We start from the raw sequence: 19,440 nt of genomic DNA on the forward strand, positions 1-19,440 counted from the left end.
GTGTACCCATCTTCTGATGGCTACTTCCAACAGGGTAACGCACCATGTCACAAAGCTCAAATCATCGAGTTCACTGTACTCCAATGGCCTCCACAGTCACCAGATCTTAGTCCAATAGAGCACCTTTGGGATATGGTGGAACGGGAGATTTGTCATCATGGACTGTCTGATGCTATCATGTCAATATGGACCAAAGTCTCTGAGGAATGTTTCCACCAAGAATTAAGGCAGTTCTGAAGGCAAAGGGGGTCCAACCCGGTACTACCAAGGTGTACCTAATAAAGTGGCCAGTGAGTATATGGTTGGTTCCCACTAGAGGACTTATCCTTCTGACTTGGATCCTCTGACTTTACCTGCTGAGCCACCATGAGGTCAGATTTGTGGCACTGAGTGAGATGTCTCTCTGCAATCATTGAATTAGAATTGATATTTTGTCTTCATCTAGTGACACCATGAGGTCAAAGTTCCAAAATGTTGTCCAATACTTTGGCCAATGACTACATACTCATTAAACTAATTAAACTTTTATAGCCCCTCTCCTACTGCACCAAAACCCATTAACACCCACTAACATCTGGCTTTTATATTTAATGTGAACGTTTACAATTGGCGTCCACTCCCGGGACAGATGACTCTGCAGTCGTTACAGGTATTTATTGGCTCCGGCTCCAGTTGGCTTTGATCTGAAGTGATGGAATTAAGCCACCCAGGAGGGCAAATTTTCACCCCTTTTCTGGTGCAATGCAATGACACACTGCCACAAAATGCTGTCCGTCTCCTTCCAAGCAGCATTCAAACATTGTTCAGAATTAGTTGGCACTAAGTTTGAGAGAGACTGAATGAGTAAGAGATATAAAAAGAAGTAATCACTGTAACATTCTCACTGGCCTCCGTGCTGCTTTCTACTGTTTACTAACCTGTTCTCTGGCGCATTTGTGATGTCTAACGTGACACTAGGGTTGCAGTGATATATAGCGGTTTTCAAGGTATACCATGATATTAAGGTTGAGGGTTATCATACCGTGTACATTTGCTTATCTGTGCTATTGAAAAAAAAAAAAAAACGCAACTGGACAGGGAATCTCCCCTTTACTTGAGTTATTTTCTAAGGGGAGACTTTTTACACATACTTCCATTAACAAAATGGTTTCAAGTCTCAACTATAGTAATAAAACGCATGTTCAACCAACAATAACCCGTCTGTTTTCATTCCTTTAAGGGTCATTCTGAGTGATAATAATATAAATTCTGTAATACCTTGAAACTGCGATATTTTCTGAGACGATTATCGTAGCGTGAAAAATCTCATACCGTTGTCACCCTCTGTGACACACCAGAGCAGAGCAGGGTACACTGCTCTGGTCTACTGGTAATGTCTATCCCCTATTTTTAACAGGTTTTCTCACATTTAAAAAACATCCCACATATACACACTAATTTGGGTGGAAAAGGGAATTAATCAGTGGAGTTTCATTGTCTGTAGTCATTGCCGTTTACTCGCAGCGCCAGCAGAGAACCCAACAGAACACCACTTCACACAATTAGGTTAGAGAGTGAGGCTTTTGCTTAAGCTCTGGCTAGTCTCTTTGGCAGACAAACTGCTGTGGATCACTAACCGTGTGTCGTTTGTCACCACAGACACCCAGTTACTAATGCTGCAAATACAACAACAAATGCTTTCATCAGTGAGCAACAGGCCCAAACACCATTGTGTTACTTCGCTTGGGGACAGGTAGTGACTTAACAGACATTCTTTTAAATGAAATGATGATATTTAAATGATAGTCTGGTGACCTGTACAGGGTGTACCCCACCTCTTGCCCAGTGACAGCTACAGCATCCCCACGACCCCTAACAGGATAAGCAGTTACGGAAAATGAATGAATGTTGAAATTATTACTTTAAACATGCTAAACTAAGTTAGCATTGCCATTGCGAGCATGTTAGCATGCTGATATTAACATTTAGTTCAAAGCACGGCTGTGACTGAGTACAGCCTGACAGAGCTGGAGTACAATGGAATCACAGTTCCCCGTAAATCTAGTGGCGACTATTCAACCAATTACAGGTCGTCCTCAGGCAACGATCAATATATGATCATATATGATGATGAATATGATCACAACATGCAATAAATACACCCATCAGGAGCAAGACACACAAAACTCAGATTAATTCTGTCCCTCTCTCTCTCACTGACACACACACACACACACACACACACACACACACACACAGAGTCCCAGGACTGACGGCATAAGGATGACAGAATATTACTCTCTGACCTTTGCCCTCTCTGGTTCACTGCCCTCAACTCTAATAGCTGACCTCATATGCCACGGTGACAGCAAACAACACACACGACACAGAGTCACCCCGCCATGGGGCGTGACAGGCCACTCTGCGGCACAAAATGCCACTTGTGATTGGTTAAATGAGGGTCACAGGCAACAGTGATTGGACAAACAGGAGAATCAGTCGACAGGGATTTGGTTGTTTTTTTTTTCGGGGCTCGCAGTAACGTCTGTGCCAAGCAGAATTACTGTTGGCTCGTCCGCGGCTCTGGGTGCCCAGCTGGACTGCGGGACATTTCTGCGGCAGGCCGGGCAAATGTTAACAAGCTCGATCTGTGACAGACGAGTCTCTGCTGTGCCCCGAGGACGGGACACTGCCCGCTCACTAACATTTCAAAATGGTAACAGGCGAAAACTGCTGCAGGGCAAGTGATCGCACTGAGCAACAAACATGTGATTCTCTGGTGGGACTGTTGCTTATAACACAGACGTGATTAAGAAATACATTCAACCAATGCACATTAGAAGTAGCATATTTAAAACTTGTTCAGTTATTGAACATTGTTACCGTTCACAGGCACAATTTAAGTCAAAATGAAATGCACAACCAGAGGAAATGAAAATTTAGAAGATCTCAACTTTGACCAGGGAGTGCCTCTAAGACATCGCTTTATCTTTCTAAGAACTTGTTTTGTTTTTCCTCAGACACTTCCTAAAAAATACTCCACTTTTTTGTGGCTTTGATGGTCTTTTTGTCCAAAAATAAATGTACACACAGCTGCAGCAGCTCTGCACGTCAGAAGTCTGTCTCAGGTATTAAATTCAAGTCTTTACAGATTCATTTCTCAAAAATAAAATAAAAAGTCACTCAGAACAAACAGCTTCAAAGTAACTCAGACTTTAAGACAGTGATTGATGTCCTTGTTTTAGGGACTAAACACATTTTCACAACAAATGTTTCATTTCGCCTTTTAATAGTGTTACTGTATGTCCTCTCTATTAAAGGCTGCTGATTGAGTTTGTTCATAATCTTCATACAGAATCTCATTAATAGTGATTACTTCACCTCAATTACATTTTCTCTTAAATGTATATTTAACCTATCCTACACATTATATACATAGTTTTTATTCTTATTTCTATTTCATACAGTGTTTTACAGTGTGGCATAGTGCACATACTTTTGTATTTCTAAAACTTTCAATGCTAGTTTTATGCATTGTAAAGCAGCATAATACACATATTTTTATTATTTTTTTAAAAATATTTTACAAAATAGTGTTCAACATTGTATCATAATGCACATTTTTGATGCCTTTTTTTAAATTAATAATATTCTATTGATTTTTTTTTTTCCTAACATAAACAGTGTCACTGAGTGTTAATAAATCAAATGTATGTACATACACAAGGGGAAAAAAAGAATAACTAAATAAAATAATAATATAAAAATGTATAAATAGCAATACATAAGTGATGCTTTAAAAAAAAATCTATATTCCTACATAAATTGCACCACAATCTTCAGATCACCTCTCAGAGCACCATGCACATGGCGTATCATTCACTTAAAGATAGGTCCACACCAGCAACGTACTCCAAGTAGCTTCTCCACTTCACCACATATTTCTCCACCCTGTCCTCAGAACTGAAGGAGATTTGTTCATATGGTGCAACTTTTGCGAGCTCTGTGAACAACTCCTTAAAAGAAGGCTCACCTGGTTTCCTCCAGTGTCTCATTATAATTTGCTTTCTCATACTGCCTATCATACCTTATACTGGTCTGAGTAAAGTCCCTGACTCCACAGTGAGATGTCATTTGTGGGTCTCTGAGAACATACAGCCTCTGGCAGAACTCAAAGTTAGTCTAATGTTTTTTATTCATTCATGAACCTTTATCCAGTAGTTCATCATGGGGCATTCTCAGAGCAGGTGAAGAAGCATCCCTTCAGAAAGTATTTTTGATTTTGATTCTGTGACAATATGTTGGTGGTGCCTAAGGTAACACTTACTATTTGGCCTGTCACAATGACTACTTTTGTTGGACATTATATTGTCCCCGAAATAATTATGATAAACAATATTAGTGTCATTCTAAGACCATTTTATGCCACTGTTACGATAATGATAGCATAATAATGCAAGTGCACCAACTCAAAGCGCAATGAACTTTAAATTCGACGTAAAATGTGTCTCAGTGTAGTGTTTATCTGTTTATTCAGTGTTGTGTCCAAGTCTAATAATGGTCAGGAAAACCCTGCTATTTATTTCGGCATCATGTTTGCTAAAATTCTGGTGACATTCTTTTGTAAACAAACACGCATTTAAACACAACAGGCATTATGGTATGATACATGGATATGACCTCAATCATTGTTGCTGACGTCTCTAAGATCAAAACAGTAATTAGCATGACAGGCCGTCTAACTACAAAGCTCTCGCTGTGGAGAATGTGTATCAGATCATAAACTAACCATGAAAGAACAAAGAATTACCACCTCGCGGTTGTTTGTCTCGGCCAACCAAAACAGTTGCAGTTTGCGTGCTTGCCTGTCCAGACTCATATAATATACGTAGTGAAGACTTTGGAGGAATTTCATTAAAGGTATTAAGTGTATTTTTTGGCAAAATGCAGATGCCTCACACACATCTTCACCCTGACAGCACAGAAGATCTACACAACCACCACAGTGTAAAGGTGGGCAGTGTCACCCTGCACACTTTCATCAGCTTACATTATAAAGCTCTGAGGGCAGAGATGTCATGAATACAGGATATTTTTCACGACTGCATTCCAAAAATATTTAATCTTAAACTAGACGGGTAGACAAAAACATCATTAGTAATGTAGATACAATGGCTCAGCAAGTAGAGGCATTTATTGTTCAGCACAATCACCCATTACAGTCAAAGCTATCTGGTTCCAATATTGGTTTCATACAGAATCAATACACATAATGAGACTAAGGATTCTCTGATGAAATACTGATTAGGAATCATCGTCTTAAATACGGAGATCACTTAGCGGTATCATACTGTATCTACAGTGAGCTGCAGTAAAGTCCCCCTGAGTGAAATCAGCATGTTGACCCGCATAACGACATCACTTATTCATTACATATCTCTGTCGATGCCAATATGCCCTCCGGCTAATTGTCATGGACAATACGGATAGCAACCCCCCACTTCTATGCACACCCTTCCCCCACCTCTTCTTCTCCTTCTCCTCCGCCTCTCTCCACCTTCCAGTCCTGTCACTAATCCTGATCCTTAAAGGGAAACGCCGCTTCCTTTTGGAGGAACTTCAGAGGATACATAGACGGGGTACGAAATGACAAAAGTCTGTCTATATTTGACACAGTTTCAGTGTTTTTTTCAGTTTCAGTCAGTGTTGATACAGTCTTGTATCCTGTGTCATTAACTGGAATTTGTGCCATTACTGATTTGTCAGCTGAAACATGTGGAGGATGAGAGGGGCAAGAACGAGAATAAATGACAGCTAAACAGGAAGAAATTACAACCGGATTGTTTAGATGAAGATTTAAACAGAATTTCAGAAACCTGCTAGAGGAAACACTTAAAGGGACAGTTCACCCCATAATCAAAAATACATATTTTCCCTCTTACTTGTGGTGCTATTTATCAAGATTGCTTTGGTGTGAAATGTCGAGTGTTGGCGATATCAGCTGTAAAGATGTCTGCCTTCTCTCTAATATAATGGAACATGATTTTTCCAGAAATCATGACCCAGTTACTCAAGATAATCCACAGTCCTTACTGAGAGCAACAACTACACTCACCAACCATATCACCACGCAGAAGGGAGCCTTTATGCTCCACTGTCTCGCAGGTCCCCTCAAATTTCAGCTTTGTCTTGTGGTTGTGCCGCTATCATGGTCCTACTACTACTGCTACTATTATTGTCATACTTCCACCATTAGTTTACACACATGATTATTATTAGCACATACAGTACAGGCCAAAAGTTTGGACACACCTTCTCATTCAATGCGTTTTCTTTATTTTCATGACTATTTACATTGTAGATTCTCACTGAAGGCATCAAAACTATGAATGAACACATGTGGAGTTATGTACTTAACAAAAAAAGGTGAAATAACTGAAAACATGTTTTATATTCTAGTTTCTTCAAAATAGCCACCCTTTGCTCTGATTACTGCTTTGCACACTCTTGGCATTCTCTCCATGAGCTTCAAGAGGTAGTCACCTGAAATGGTTTCCACTTCACAGGTGTGCCTTATCAGGGTTAATTAGTGGAATTTCTTGCTTTATCAATGGGGTTGGGACCATCAGTTGTGTTGTGCAGAAGTCAGGTTAATACACAGCCGGCAGCCCTATTGGACAACTGTTAAAATTCATATTATGGCAAGAACCAATCAGCTAACTAAAGAAAAACAAGTGGCCATCATTACTTTAAGAAATGAAGGTCAGTCAGTCCGGAAAATTGCAAAAACTTTAAATGTGTCCCCAAGTGGAGTCGCAAAAACCATCAAGCGCTACAACGAAACTGGCACACATGAGGACCGACCCAGGAAAGGAAGACCAAGAGTCACCTCTGCTTCTGAGGATAAGTTCATCCGAGTCACCAGCCTCAGAAATCGCAAGTTAACAGCAGCTCAGATCAGAGACCAGATGAATGCCACACAGAGTTCTAGCAGCAGACCCATCTCTAGAACAACTGTTAAGAGGAGACTGCGCCAATCAGGCCTTCATGGTCAAATAGCTGCTAGGAAACCACTGCTAAGGAGAGGCAACAAGCAGAAGAGATTTGTTTGGGCCAAGAAACACAAGGAATGGACATTAGACCAGTGGAAATCTGTGCTTTGGTCTGATGAGTCCAAATTTGAGATCTTTGGTTCCAACCGCCGTGTCTTTGTGAGACGCAGAAAAGGTGAACGGATGGATTCCACATGCCTGGTTCCCACTGTGAAGCATGGAGGAGGAGGTGTGATGGTGTGGGGGTGTTTTGCTGGTGACACTGTTGGGGATTTATTCAAAATTGAAGGCACACTGAACCAGCATGGCTACCACAGCATCCTGCAGCGACATGCCATCCCATCTGGTTTGCGTTTAGTTGGACGATCATCTATTTTTCAACAGGACAATGACCCCAAACACACCTCCAGGCTGTGTAAGGGCTATTTGACCAAGAAGGAGAGTGATGGAGTGCTGCGGCAGATGACCTGGCCTCCACAGTCACCGGACCTGAACCCAATCGAGATGGTTTGGGGTGAGCTGGACCGCAGAGTGAAGGCAAAGGGGCCAACAAGTGCTAAACACCTCTGGGAACTCCTTCAAGACTGTTGGAAAACCATTTCAGGTGACTACCTCTTGAAGCTCATGGAGAGAATGCCAAGAGTGTGCAAAGCAGTAATCAGAGCAAAGGGTGGCTATTTTGAAGAAACTAGAATATAAAACATGTTTTCAGTTATTTCACCTTTTTTTGTTAAGTACATAACTCCACATGTGTTCATTCATAGTTTTGATGCCTTCAGTGAGAATCTACAATGTAAATAGTCATGAAAATAAAGAAAACGCATTGAATGAGAAGGTGTGTCCAAACTTTTGGCCTGTACTGTATATAAACTGTCATATATTACCACCAAAATACTATTATTGTAGCGACTGTCATTACTGTCTGTCCTGCATCTCTCTCTGTCTCTGTCTCTCTTTCTGTCTCATTGTGTCATATGGATTACTGTTAATTTATTATGTTGATCTGTTCTGTATGACATCTATTGCATGTCTGTCCATCCTGGAAGAGGGATCCTTCCTCAGTTGCTCTTCCTGAGGTTTCTACCATTTTATTTCCCCCCGTTTAAGGTTTTTTTGGGGGGGAGTTTTTCCTTATCCGCTGTGAGGGTCCAAAGGACAGAGGGACGGTAAATGGACCTGCATTTGTATAGCTCCTTTCTAGTCATCCAACCACTCAAAGCGCTTACGAGTCACATTCACCCATTCACACACACATACATCATACACTGTGCCGAGGCTAACGTACAAGGTGCCACCTGCTACTCACACGTGCAGATTGGAGGAACCAAGGATCGAACCGCTGGTCTTCCGATTGGTGGACGACCCACTCTACCTCTGAGCCACAGCCGCCCTGGGATGTTGATTGTGATTTGTGATATTGGGCTTTATAAATAAAACTGAATTGAAGGACGCGTGCATCCACTGCGAGTTCACCTAGCACCACTAGCTAACGTTACAGCTCAGCCGAGGAGGACGCTATTGATGTTTGCATCTTGCATTGTCATAAGCACAAGCCTCTCGTCCATGAGTAGATGCACACTTCCTTCTGCGCAGTGATACGGTTGTCGGGTGTAGTTCGGAAGGGAGAAGTTAGTTCCTACATGAAACTGCTCACAACAAGGTCTGTGGATTATCTTGTGTAACTGGGTCATGATTTCTGGAGAGAGACATTGCTGTTGAGTTTTTCAAATGTATTTTATTTGGCGCCGAGTGCCATCTAGCTGCATTATATTCGATAGAAAGCAGATATCTCAACGGCTGATCTCTCCAACACTCTGCAACTCACCCTAGAACAATCTAGACTGATAAACAGCACTACAGGTAAGAGGGAAATATGTGTTTTTGAAATGATGCTATTATATAAATCTAAATTTTGTTTTGTTACACTGCAGTATTATAGTCTGAACATCAGTATGAGCAGCACCTGATAAATAATGGACACACTGTGAGAGAGGTTTTCCCTGTGATGTACTGTACTTTACAGTAGATTACTAGAGTGCAAGCGGTCAAGCGTAAACCTCCGATGTTATCTCTTCTGCCCCACTCTGCGCTCCACATCTGTATTTGAGCTTCAACAAATCACCACGTCCCGCTGTAATCTGCCGAGGCCATATTATACAGAGACCCCTCTATCCTTGTATCATCTGGCTTTTGATAGTCCCACTCGTGCAGCCTTTCAGAGATTAGCGTGCTCTATCCCTTTCTTCCTGCCTTTCTTTCTCACACATGCAACGAGTCAGATGGGATCCATCCTGTGAACGACAGAGAGCAGCTGAGCGGACAGACTGACAGACTGCGAGGGACTCGTTCCTTCTTCCCAGGAAAAAAAAAAAAAAAAGACTGAACCAATGAAAGATTGCTTGAGGGTAACCAATCAGGCGTCTCTGCTAACAGCTGGCTCCAGAGAAAACACAGACAGAGGGGTGGAAAAGAAGGAGACAGACCAGAGAAAGTCGGCAACTCCTAGAGGAGATTTTCCTCTCCCGTTTTTCCTCGCTTCCTCTCCAACTTAAGACAGTTGCGTTATTATATAAAACAGCATGTAGAGCTGGGACAACACTGAGAATGACACGTAAAGAAATGCAGGTTTTGTTGCAAACAATCATACAAAAATGCAATTTGAAGACGCCAGCAGATTCTGTGGTCTGAGAGCTGAGCCAGGCTTTAAACAGCAGCACTCCTAGGAGAAGCATTATCATTACAGCACACTCCACAGCCAATTTTCCTTTTACTCACACCACTCAGCACAGAAACACTAAAAAAGAGGCAAAGGTGATGATGAGGAGTGGCGCTGGCTTACCCGAAATCGTCCAGGGAATACATGTCGCTGGAGAAGACAGCCTAGTCCTCAAGCGAAGGATGAAAGGAGGTATAAAGGGAGAGATTATGGAGGAGAGGGGGAAGTGTCAGTGTGAGAGGAGAGAGCGGTACACATGCTGTCTGACGCTGAAGCAAATCCAACCTTTCCCTCTTCTTCACATCCCCAGAAAAAATGTTTAAAAGATCCACAATGCCAGCAGAGCAAACATAAGACTGAGACACAGAAGGAGTGGGAGGGAAGGAGTGAGCGAGGGAGATGAGGAGTGTTGCAACAGAGTAAGGGAATGCAAGAGAGAGGGAGAGAGAAAGAAGAACATGTGACCGGAGCAGACCAGTCACCTCGCTCCGCTTTGAGGATTGTGGAGTGCCGTCTTTCAACCTCCAAGGAATCATTTCCACTGGATGGAAATTACATGTTAGCCTATATAGGAAACAGGAGTGCTTCCACAACCCGCCTTTCTATAGCATGAACGGTTCATCTTTAAATAGACTCTACGGCAACAGAATTTAAAAATAAAAGCAAGCCGTAACCCCTAATCACCAATTAACTACAGAGTGGGAAACACACAGCAACACACCGCTTCATTCATTCAGCCCGGCTTTCATAAAAGGGCGCACTTTCCAGCTCCAAAATTGAGCGCACCGCAGGAGCAGATGTAATGATTCGTTTTATTTTCGAGCAACAAAGGCTTTTATTCATCCAGGGTAACATTTGTGGTTTCCTTGTGGCGTTATCAGAATTTGTCCTCAACCTGGTGGTCCATCTGTCCGCAGCAAACTTTTAAGCTTCTTTGTCACAGCGGGCCGAGGAGTGGGAAAAAAACAAAGAGCATTGTGGTCCACTGAAAGATTAGGGGACTTTGTGGGTTTAGAAAATACTAAGAAACATGCAACAGACTCTAGCAGGTCAGTGAAATACAGGATAATCGTCTTTTTTTTTTACAAAGCAGGCCTTTTAGGAAATAGCCAACAGGAACATGCATCAAACATTAGTGGCAGACGCTAATGTACATCCAAGGCCGAACTGTGTGAATGTATATGAGGGAAGTGAAACAGCTGACTCACAACTACAGAACATACACTCAACACTGGGGGACGCAGATATGAAACAGAGGGTACGGGAGTCCTTCACCTGCAGACTGCGCCTGATAATCAGTGATATGATTATACTGTAAAACTTTAATTAAAAGCCTGGTCCCAATTAAACCCTAACCCTCTGACTAGCCTGGTGTGTCTACACATTTTGCCAAATAAAGGCCTGTCTCAATTAGAGGCCTGGTCTGGTTGCCAAGCAGTTCATTTTTGTAGAAGTTCTTTGGATGGATTGTCGACGACCCACTTGAGCTAACGTTAGCTAGTTGTTTAGATTGAAAAATCTTTTAAAACTGGTTAATATGGAGACGCTACACACTGTTAGCTTGGTTGACTTCATTTTACTGAAACCATGAGCACCAGAGAAGACCGTAAGTAATTCAGATTTACGAAAAATAAGTGGTGACCCCCTTCTTCTGAAGCTGTCATAAAGTCAGAATATGTGTCCAATCCGTGATCGGCCAGTAAGTTATTTATATTCGTTTAGTCCATAAGAGCCCATCAATCAAAAGAATCCAAATTTTTTTTTATAAAAATTAAATCAAGTTGTGAGTACTGTTTCAACAGGATAAAGTGGTGTTGTGTCGGTATGCCGGGTGCCGTAACACAAGTGTCGTAACACAACAGGGACAACGATGTAAATAAATACTGGACTTTCTTGTTCCATCCCTGACAATTGCAGACATGTGTTTTTATTATTTTAAATTCTATGTATCAATTGTGTCAATAAATCAAATCAAACACATAATGGATATGTTATTCAAAGCCTAATTGTATACAAGTAATATTCATACTGATTTAAAGAAACAATTTGATCATATTTGTGAAAGGAATTAAAAGCCTGTCTCAATTATAGGCCGGGCTACTAATTGAGGTTATATAGTATAACATTGATTATCAGGCAGTCTGCTTTTTTTCCACCATTTTAGTTAATTTTCAGTAACTCTTGTACTTGTCTTACTCCTACTGTTACTGTATTAAGCACTGGTTTTGCTTTTGCTCCTTGAAAACACTTCTTATCTTGTATATTTGCATATTTTGCCAGATATTTAATACTGTACTGATTCTAAAATCAGGTCCAGTGAGTGATCCTGACCTGGGGAAACCACTGGTTGTTCTGGTTGTTACTGGCTGTGAAGGTTAAATTGTGGTTACTGTAATTGGAAGCATTCTATGGCACAAGAATTTCCTTTGGGACAAATAAAATTTAATTGAATTTTTTTATGCAGCAATTTGTGTCTTTTCTGCATCAATTTATGGTGTAAATGTCTTTAATTTTGTCAAAATATAAATCTACATATACATTTGTGTTTTCATTGTTATAGAAAAATGCACGTTCTAATTGCTGATGGGAATGTGTCACGTGCGTCCCCCACAAAATCTACACCTACGTACACACCACAGTGTTAAAATGGGGTTGAGCTACAGGACGCTGGCTTGATTAGTGTGTGGTTGGTGTCATCTGAAATGGCCTGTTTGACCTTCATTAAGCCAAATTACACACCCAATCTCCAATAATACAAAGCTTGTATATGATGTATGGGATCTGCTAGAAAATGGCCTGATTACAGTCTGATGCTGGGTATGATGGTTTGTGGTGTTCAGCGTAGTCTATACATAGTATATGGTATGTGGTGAGTGCAGAGCAGAGACTAAGGAACACATGGTATTTGCATTTACTGTATAGAAAAGCCAATGCTCAACAAATTGAATGAAGATAATCATTGACAGTAGTTCTCAGAATTTTTGACTTGTCTCCTTTTTAAAACAAAGCAGTGTGTACTTGCAACCTGCTGTCACTGCATCCACATATCTGTGGGTAACAACCATGTTAACTACGGAAAGATCTTTTCCCCTGTGTTATCTGAATTGTCTTTAGGAGCCTGAAAAGGATAAACTATTCAGCAATTCACATGTGAAAAAAGCAAAAACAAAAATAAGGTAATACACAGGATTGTTCTGTTTTCCTACCCTGACTCTTCTTGCACCCCCTCAGGTTTATTTTCTATGCCCTTGGGAAGCACTGATCTAGAGAAACTGCAGTTATGAATTGTATATTGTGTCAAGAAATGAAGTGGCCAGATACACATTTACAGAGCACAATGCAACACACTGCTGTCAGTAACTGCTGACATCTACAGGAGGCAGAAAAAACAGCTTCAACACTGTCATTTTGAAGAAACTAAATCCCTGTTATAACATCACCACAGAGAGACAGTCCTCTTCGAGTGCATGTATGTATGCAGAATTTATCAGTCGTCTGAATATTGTGTTATCGTTTTCACATGAATATTGATTAATCCACATCTTGTTTTTGCTCTTTGTCCACCTGCAGATACAGCTGAGGCCATATATTTAAATACACCTCGGCACAGGACATTGAAACCTGACTGAGTAACATGAATTCTGTCAGAAGGAATGAGCCAAAATTCCAGCAGAGCGTTGTGAGAAGCTTGTGAAAGGCAGCCCCAAGCATGTGACTCAAGAGAACCAATTAAAAGACAATGTCACCACATACTAACAGGGGGTACATGAACTTTGGACCCTTTGAAAATCTGCTCTAGTAAATAAAAGCTGACATAAATTACTTTATCTTGCGATGATATCCCATAGAAATAAAGTGGATACCCTTTTGACTTAACACAAAAAATGGATGGTAAAATGATGTGTCGAGTTGTGAAAAAATGTCCTTAGCCTTGGTGTATTTAACGATATGGCCTCAGATACAGATAATCTGACCCCATGGTGTCTCTCGTCTCATTTAACTTTAGTCTAGACATAATAAGAGCTCTGTGACAACACAATGACAGCGCAAACAGGCTGACGTTTAGCTGATATCATATTTACCTTCCATGTTTCCAGCTTACTTTTAGCATGTTAGCATGCTAACAGCTGAGGCTGAGGGGGTTGTTAGTTTTGCAGGTACTTGATCATAAACCAAAGTACTGCACAAATAAATTTGCCGACCAGAGTCAGTGGGCTTCATCCTCTGGGGACCATGAATGTCTGTAAAAGAATTCATGGCAACCATTCAATAGTTGTTGAGATATTTTAGTCTGAACCAAAGACAGACATCACCATCCATCCTGGTCAAGCTGCTAGCATGACTGAAAAATTGTTGATAACCCATTGGTGGATTATGAGACAATGAGGCCTTGGGTCCAGACATGCAGAAAGCCCAACCACCTCTCCTACACTTAAGCAAGACACACAGACTTCACACATGTTAAGCGTCGTTTTGTTGTTGTTTTGTGTCTGTTGTTGCTTTGTAATCGTTTTGTATCTCTGTGTGGTCATTTTGAGTCTCCCTGGTTGTACGTGTCTCTTTGAGTGATATTCTGCAAGTGAATGCCAAGGGGGCCCTGGGCCTCTGCCCAAGAGGCCTGTTCAGTAATCCATCCACATGATAACCTCTCAAAGCTTGGAAATGTTGGCGTAACCTGATATGACCGACCTTTGCTTAGCACTAGGTATTGAAAGTCAAGTACTATATGGCCCATTTTTGTGTTTGTACACAGCGATAACTTTTTTGTGGGTGGAGCCAAACTGGTGTCAGAAAGCGACACCTCATCAATAGCGGTGTCGGAGTGAGCACCAAATTAAACAAAAACACAGGAATATGGATCATCCAGACGCCTTCTCTGATTATGTTAATGCTTTGAAATGTACAGCTAAGGAGCACGGATCACCCGGACGCCTTCTTTGCCAGCAGGAGACAGGTTGTTTTACGCTAACAAGCTAACCCTTAGCAATGGGGTGAAGTTTCCTGACCTGTACTCACTGTTGAGTCAACGATCCAACAAAATGACCAAAGTTACAGTGGCCGGACATCTTTGTATTAGGGCTGCAACTAACGATTATTTTCATTGTCGACTAATCTGTCAATTATTTCTTCGATTAGTCGACTAATCATTTTATCGAAAAATGTGTTAAAATGTTGAAAAATCTTGGCCTATCTCTCCCAAACCCCAAAATGATGTCATCTTGTTTCGTACTCCCGCCAAAGGGTTTTAGTTCACCGTCATGCAGAGTGTGTAAAGCTGCCAATATCTGAACGTAAGAAGCTGTAATTAGAGTATTTTGGGGTACTTTTATAGTACTTTTCTATGAAAAATGACTCAAACCGTACAGTCGACTACTAAAATAGTCACCGATTACTTTAATAGTCGATTAGTCATCGATTAGTCATCGATTAGTCGACTAATTGTTGCAGCCCTACTTTGTATACCTCATGGAAAAAACCCAGCATCTTTACTTTTACTCTACAATACTTACGTTCCCTAACAGAAGCATGTCCCTCTGTATCGCAGGTTTCAGATACCAAACAGTAGCATTGAATGTCTGGTGAGATGTGTCATCTTGTTTACATATTGTTTGGTCAGAAAGTGTCTGATTTAAATTTAAATGTTGCCAGTTTTACAATAGGGATTCACAATACACAAAAAGAATCATACTGTGATTATTTTGACAGATATTGCCATTGTGATATGAGTCATGACTTTAGTGGGAATGGTAAATTTAACATTTCTATTCACTAAAAAAAAGATGATGATGTGATTGTTGCTGGGGTCTGCACCAAACACGCATGTTCCCTTCTGGAAGTATGTCTGTAGCACTACAATGCTTCATTTATTTGGTACGTTGTGACACAGCTGCTGCGATTCAGAATTTGGAGACTGCACTTGACAATATTGGGATAATTACAATATTTTGATCGATTGCGTAGCCCGATTTTACATTATTTAAACCATGTTAAGATGTATTTTAGAACTGCAATGATTACTAGATTAATAGATTAGCTGATCAATAATAATCGAATCATTTCTGTCATTTTTCAAGCAAAACCAAGAAACATTTGCTGGTTCTAGCTTCTTAAATGTGAGAAACTAGAACCAAATGTGAGATGAGATTTTGCTGCTTTTCTTTGTCATTTATAACAGTAAATGAAGAGTTTTGGGGGTTTTGGACTGTTGGTTGCACAAAAGAAGCAAACAGAAGATGTCACTTTTGGTTTTGTGGAATTGTGATGAGCATTTTTCACAACTTTTTGACATTTTACAGACTGAACGTTTAACTGATTAATTGTGCAAATAACAGGCACATTAGTGGAGAATGAAATCAATAATTAGTTGCAGCCCTAGTTGTGATTTATATTTGAGAACTCCAGCTTCTTTTGTTATATAAAAATCACTCACATAGATAAATTCAGCTGTCATATAGGCACTAGTATCGACAAATCTGTAAACAATCCCCGGCCCTGTCTGATTGTGATTTAATTACTTCAAAGTCCATTTCCTTCACCCTGCCTCTGCCTGCTCTCCCTGAAAGGCTGCGTCAGTGAAACCCTGGAGAATGTGAGTGTTGTGGCGGTACGTGGTGACGCCGGCTCACGTGGAGGAGCTGCTCTCTGATCAGCTCGCAGGGCAGCAGCAGCAGCCTGCAGTGAGATGCATAACTCAGCGTTTTACCTTCCACTGGCTGCACTCGCTCATTCTACCTCTCCTACGATGAGTCACCACAACAAGCAGCTTCAGAAATCATCCTGCATTAACGGTCCAGGATGGACGCCTTGCGTTTTGCCCTCTTCCACTGTTCCTCACATGCACACACATGCATCCAACCGACCAAATGACAGTAGCCAGTCTGACAGGAGAACAGAGAGAACGCATCCCATAATCAAACCACCAGTTACTGGACTAAAAATATCCCAGCCACACTCACATACGTGCACACCCCTCTCAGCACGTGCGTGGACATACATAACCCTTACATAAATGCAGCAAAGGAGGCAGTGACGCTGAACAAATTATCTCATTGAATTACATCTTCGTCTTGACTCTGCAGAAAGAGGAGCCGGGTCACCTTGTTGTTGCTTTGTGGAGATTTAAGACTTCCCTTTTGGGCCTGAGTCAAAGAGCAGATCTGCCTCTGGCAACGACACACACACGCACACACAGGATGGGATGCGAGCAGCACACGGCTTTGCAGAAAAGAGGAAACGGCGTGTGCATCCAACTGGACTGGAAGATATGAATCTTACATGTTTACAGTCTGGAGAGCAAAACAGTGCAGCGACTGGAGCTGAGAGCTGTGTGAGGTTACAGGAGAGGGGTGAAATATGTGGATGAGGGAGACTTCACACAAGATATCCAGATGTGAGAACACCTATGGCTCTCTCTCTTCCTACCCTTATTCCCTTTCCTCTCTCTGAAGGGAGGAACTGCACAACTACACACACACACACACACACACACACACTGGTAGCTACAGTAAAAGCAGAGAGTGTACTGTATCTGAGGAGAGCTGTCAGAGTGAATCTGAAGCCATAAAGCAAAATGATGCAGGCTGCAGCTACAGAGGCACAGAGGAGTCAAACTATAGGCAGCAGGGGGGGAAGTATAAAGGGACGGTTTCATAAATAGAACAAAATACAGAGACTCTGCTGCTGCTGGAGAAGATTTGGCCCTCGGTGCATACTGCATACCAACACAAGCAGGGGATGGCTGAAAATACCCCCTGTCCATACAATGAGGATTTAAACAGCAGACATTTTTCCATAGGCTGCATATGTGCATGTGTGGATCAGTCATGGAGTGGGCTTATGTAGGTGTATGTGTGAGGAAGGGGGTGGTGGTGGGGGTGGGGGCGTCTCATAACCTGCCTGGCAACCACCAGAATAAACACCCTCCTCCTCCTCCTCCTCCTCCTCCTACGATGGATATAAGCGCCCTGACTTATCCTATTCCGCTCGCACAGGCCATATTCGCCGCTTTATTCCAACCAGGTGCACCGTATGTGCAGAAATACATGATGCTGTCGTTTCCATGACAACCTTAGCCTGGCTTAAACCCTGCATTGAGCACGCTGGGCGGGTCCGGCGGTGACAATAGAGGGCTAATACAGAGGGGAAACGGCACAAGTGATGCACATTAATCGCCTTGTATATGTTGGGGTTGGTAAAGGACGAGTATATGCAGCTGAGGCCCTGTGGGTGGGCCCCTGGGTGCTCACAATCCTGTCTCAACGAGAGGGAGAAATAAGCCACAGCTTGTTTAAGATGCTCTTATTGTTGTATATTGTTATAAGATGAATGTATGAATGCAGTTTACTGGAGGCTGAGTGTCGGTGCGCATCTGTCATGACGCGTCAAACAGAGCGCATGGTGCTGGCCGCCGCCGCCGCCGCTTACCTCATTCTCCCGTCTTTTATCCAGCCGGAGATGATGGCACTGGTGAGGCTGCTGAACACAACCGACAGTCCGCTTGTTTTCCTGTATACACAGTCTGAGAGGCTTCACCGAGCCCACCGTGCGTCCCCTATATGCGCCTCTGTAGAGATATTAGATGATGAGTCGTGTTGCAGGAACGCTAAGCGAGGACACGAGCGTTTTCTCCCATCCGCTTTGTGCTCCGTTGTCTCTGCTCTCCACGCGCGCCGCTGCGTATCCGTAAGTCCATGTTCAGCCGGGGCTCGCGCTCGGTAGAAGACGGTGAACGGTGGTGGTCAGCCGCCGCCTCCCTCATGCCATGGTTTCTTCCCATTCGGAGTGTTTTGGTGAGGTGGAGAGATTTGGGGGGGAAATGCTAATGCTGCGTGCGAGGAGGGGAGAGGGGGCAGAGAGGCCGGCTCAATGCTGCCCACCTGTGGAGAAGACGCGCACGTGCAGCCTAATGGCGCCCCTCTACCCATGACTACGGGGACTGTAGGAGCTCTGTGGATACAACTAAATTTATGGTTTTTGCAAATCTAAAAAAGGATGAAATTGCTTTATAAGATAATTATGATGGATTTAGTCTATTTATTTGTACCTGAAACTGTCCCAAACACAGATAAGTATTTATTAAAGATACTAGTAGCAGGAAAGCCATAAAGTTGATCCTCCAACATTGGCCCAACAGCTGGGGACTATAAACTAAATACACTGTATGAACAGACTTTTATTTTAAGATGTGAGATGGAAAAATGTACAAATAAAGTGGGACATTGTAGGCCTGTTTTTTGTTTCTTCAATAAAAAAAGACTTACAAAAGAAGGATGAAATGGTTTCACTGTCTACAGATGGACTTTACATTGAGTGTCTCTTGGGTGTGATAATGGATGATAAACTGTCATGGAAATCTCATATAGAACATGTGAAGACAAAGGAATATTGTGTGTGTATGTGTTAGATCACAAGGCAATGAGAAGCCTGTACTGTTCTTATTCTGCCGTACTTAGGTTTACACAGGACATTGTCACCTCTGTCCCTCTCACGCATAGTTAGATTACACTGCTATTTATATTCATATTTATTTAACTGGTCACTCATTCCATTGTGCACTTTAAATACCAGATGCCTCTTAGTCCAAGGCTCTGCTGGAACCCTCCTTACTCTACATGTGTGCTTTTATTTATCTGTAGCCGAGCACAGAAGAACATTTCACTTTAAGCACCAGTTTGCACGGACGACATTAAAACA

General features: G+C 42.0%; 1 protein-coding gene across 3 annotated transcripts in view; it reads right to left on the reverse strand.

Annotated features, from left to right (window-relative positions):
- Positions 1–18,612, reverse strand: part of evla (Enah/Vasp-like a) — a 66,205-nt gene extending 47,593 nt beyond the window's left edge. The window contains exon 1 of one of the 3 annotated variants that reach the window (XM_033642764.2): positions 18,172–18,612. In XM_033642764.2, coding sequence (XP_033498655.1) covers positions 18,172–18,176 — 5 coding nt within the window. In that variant the 5' untranslated portion in view covers positions 18,177–18,612. Of the gene's footprint in view, positions 1–9,870; positions 10,164–18,171 lie in introns of those variants that run through there. The other 2 variants (XM_033642763.2, XM_078175060.1) reach the window with 2 other exon arrangements.
- Positions 18,613–19,440: the final 828 nt, after the last annotated feature.

Source organism: Epinephelus lanceolatus, chromosome 15 (genome assembly GCF_041903045.1).
Source record: "Epinephelus lanceolatus isolate andai-2023 chromosome 15, ASM4190304v1, whole genome shotgun sequence".
NCBI lineage: Eukaryota > Metazoa > Chordata > Actinopteri > Perciformes > Serranidae > Epinephelus > Epinephelus lanceolatus.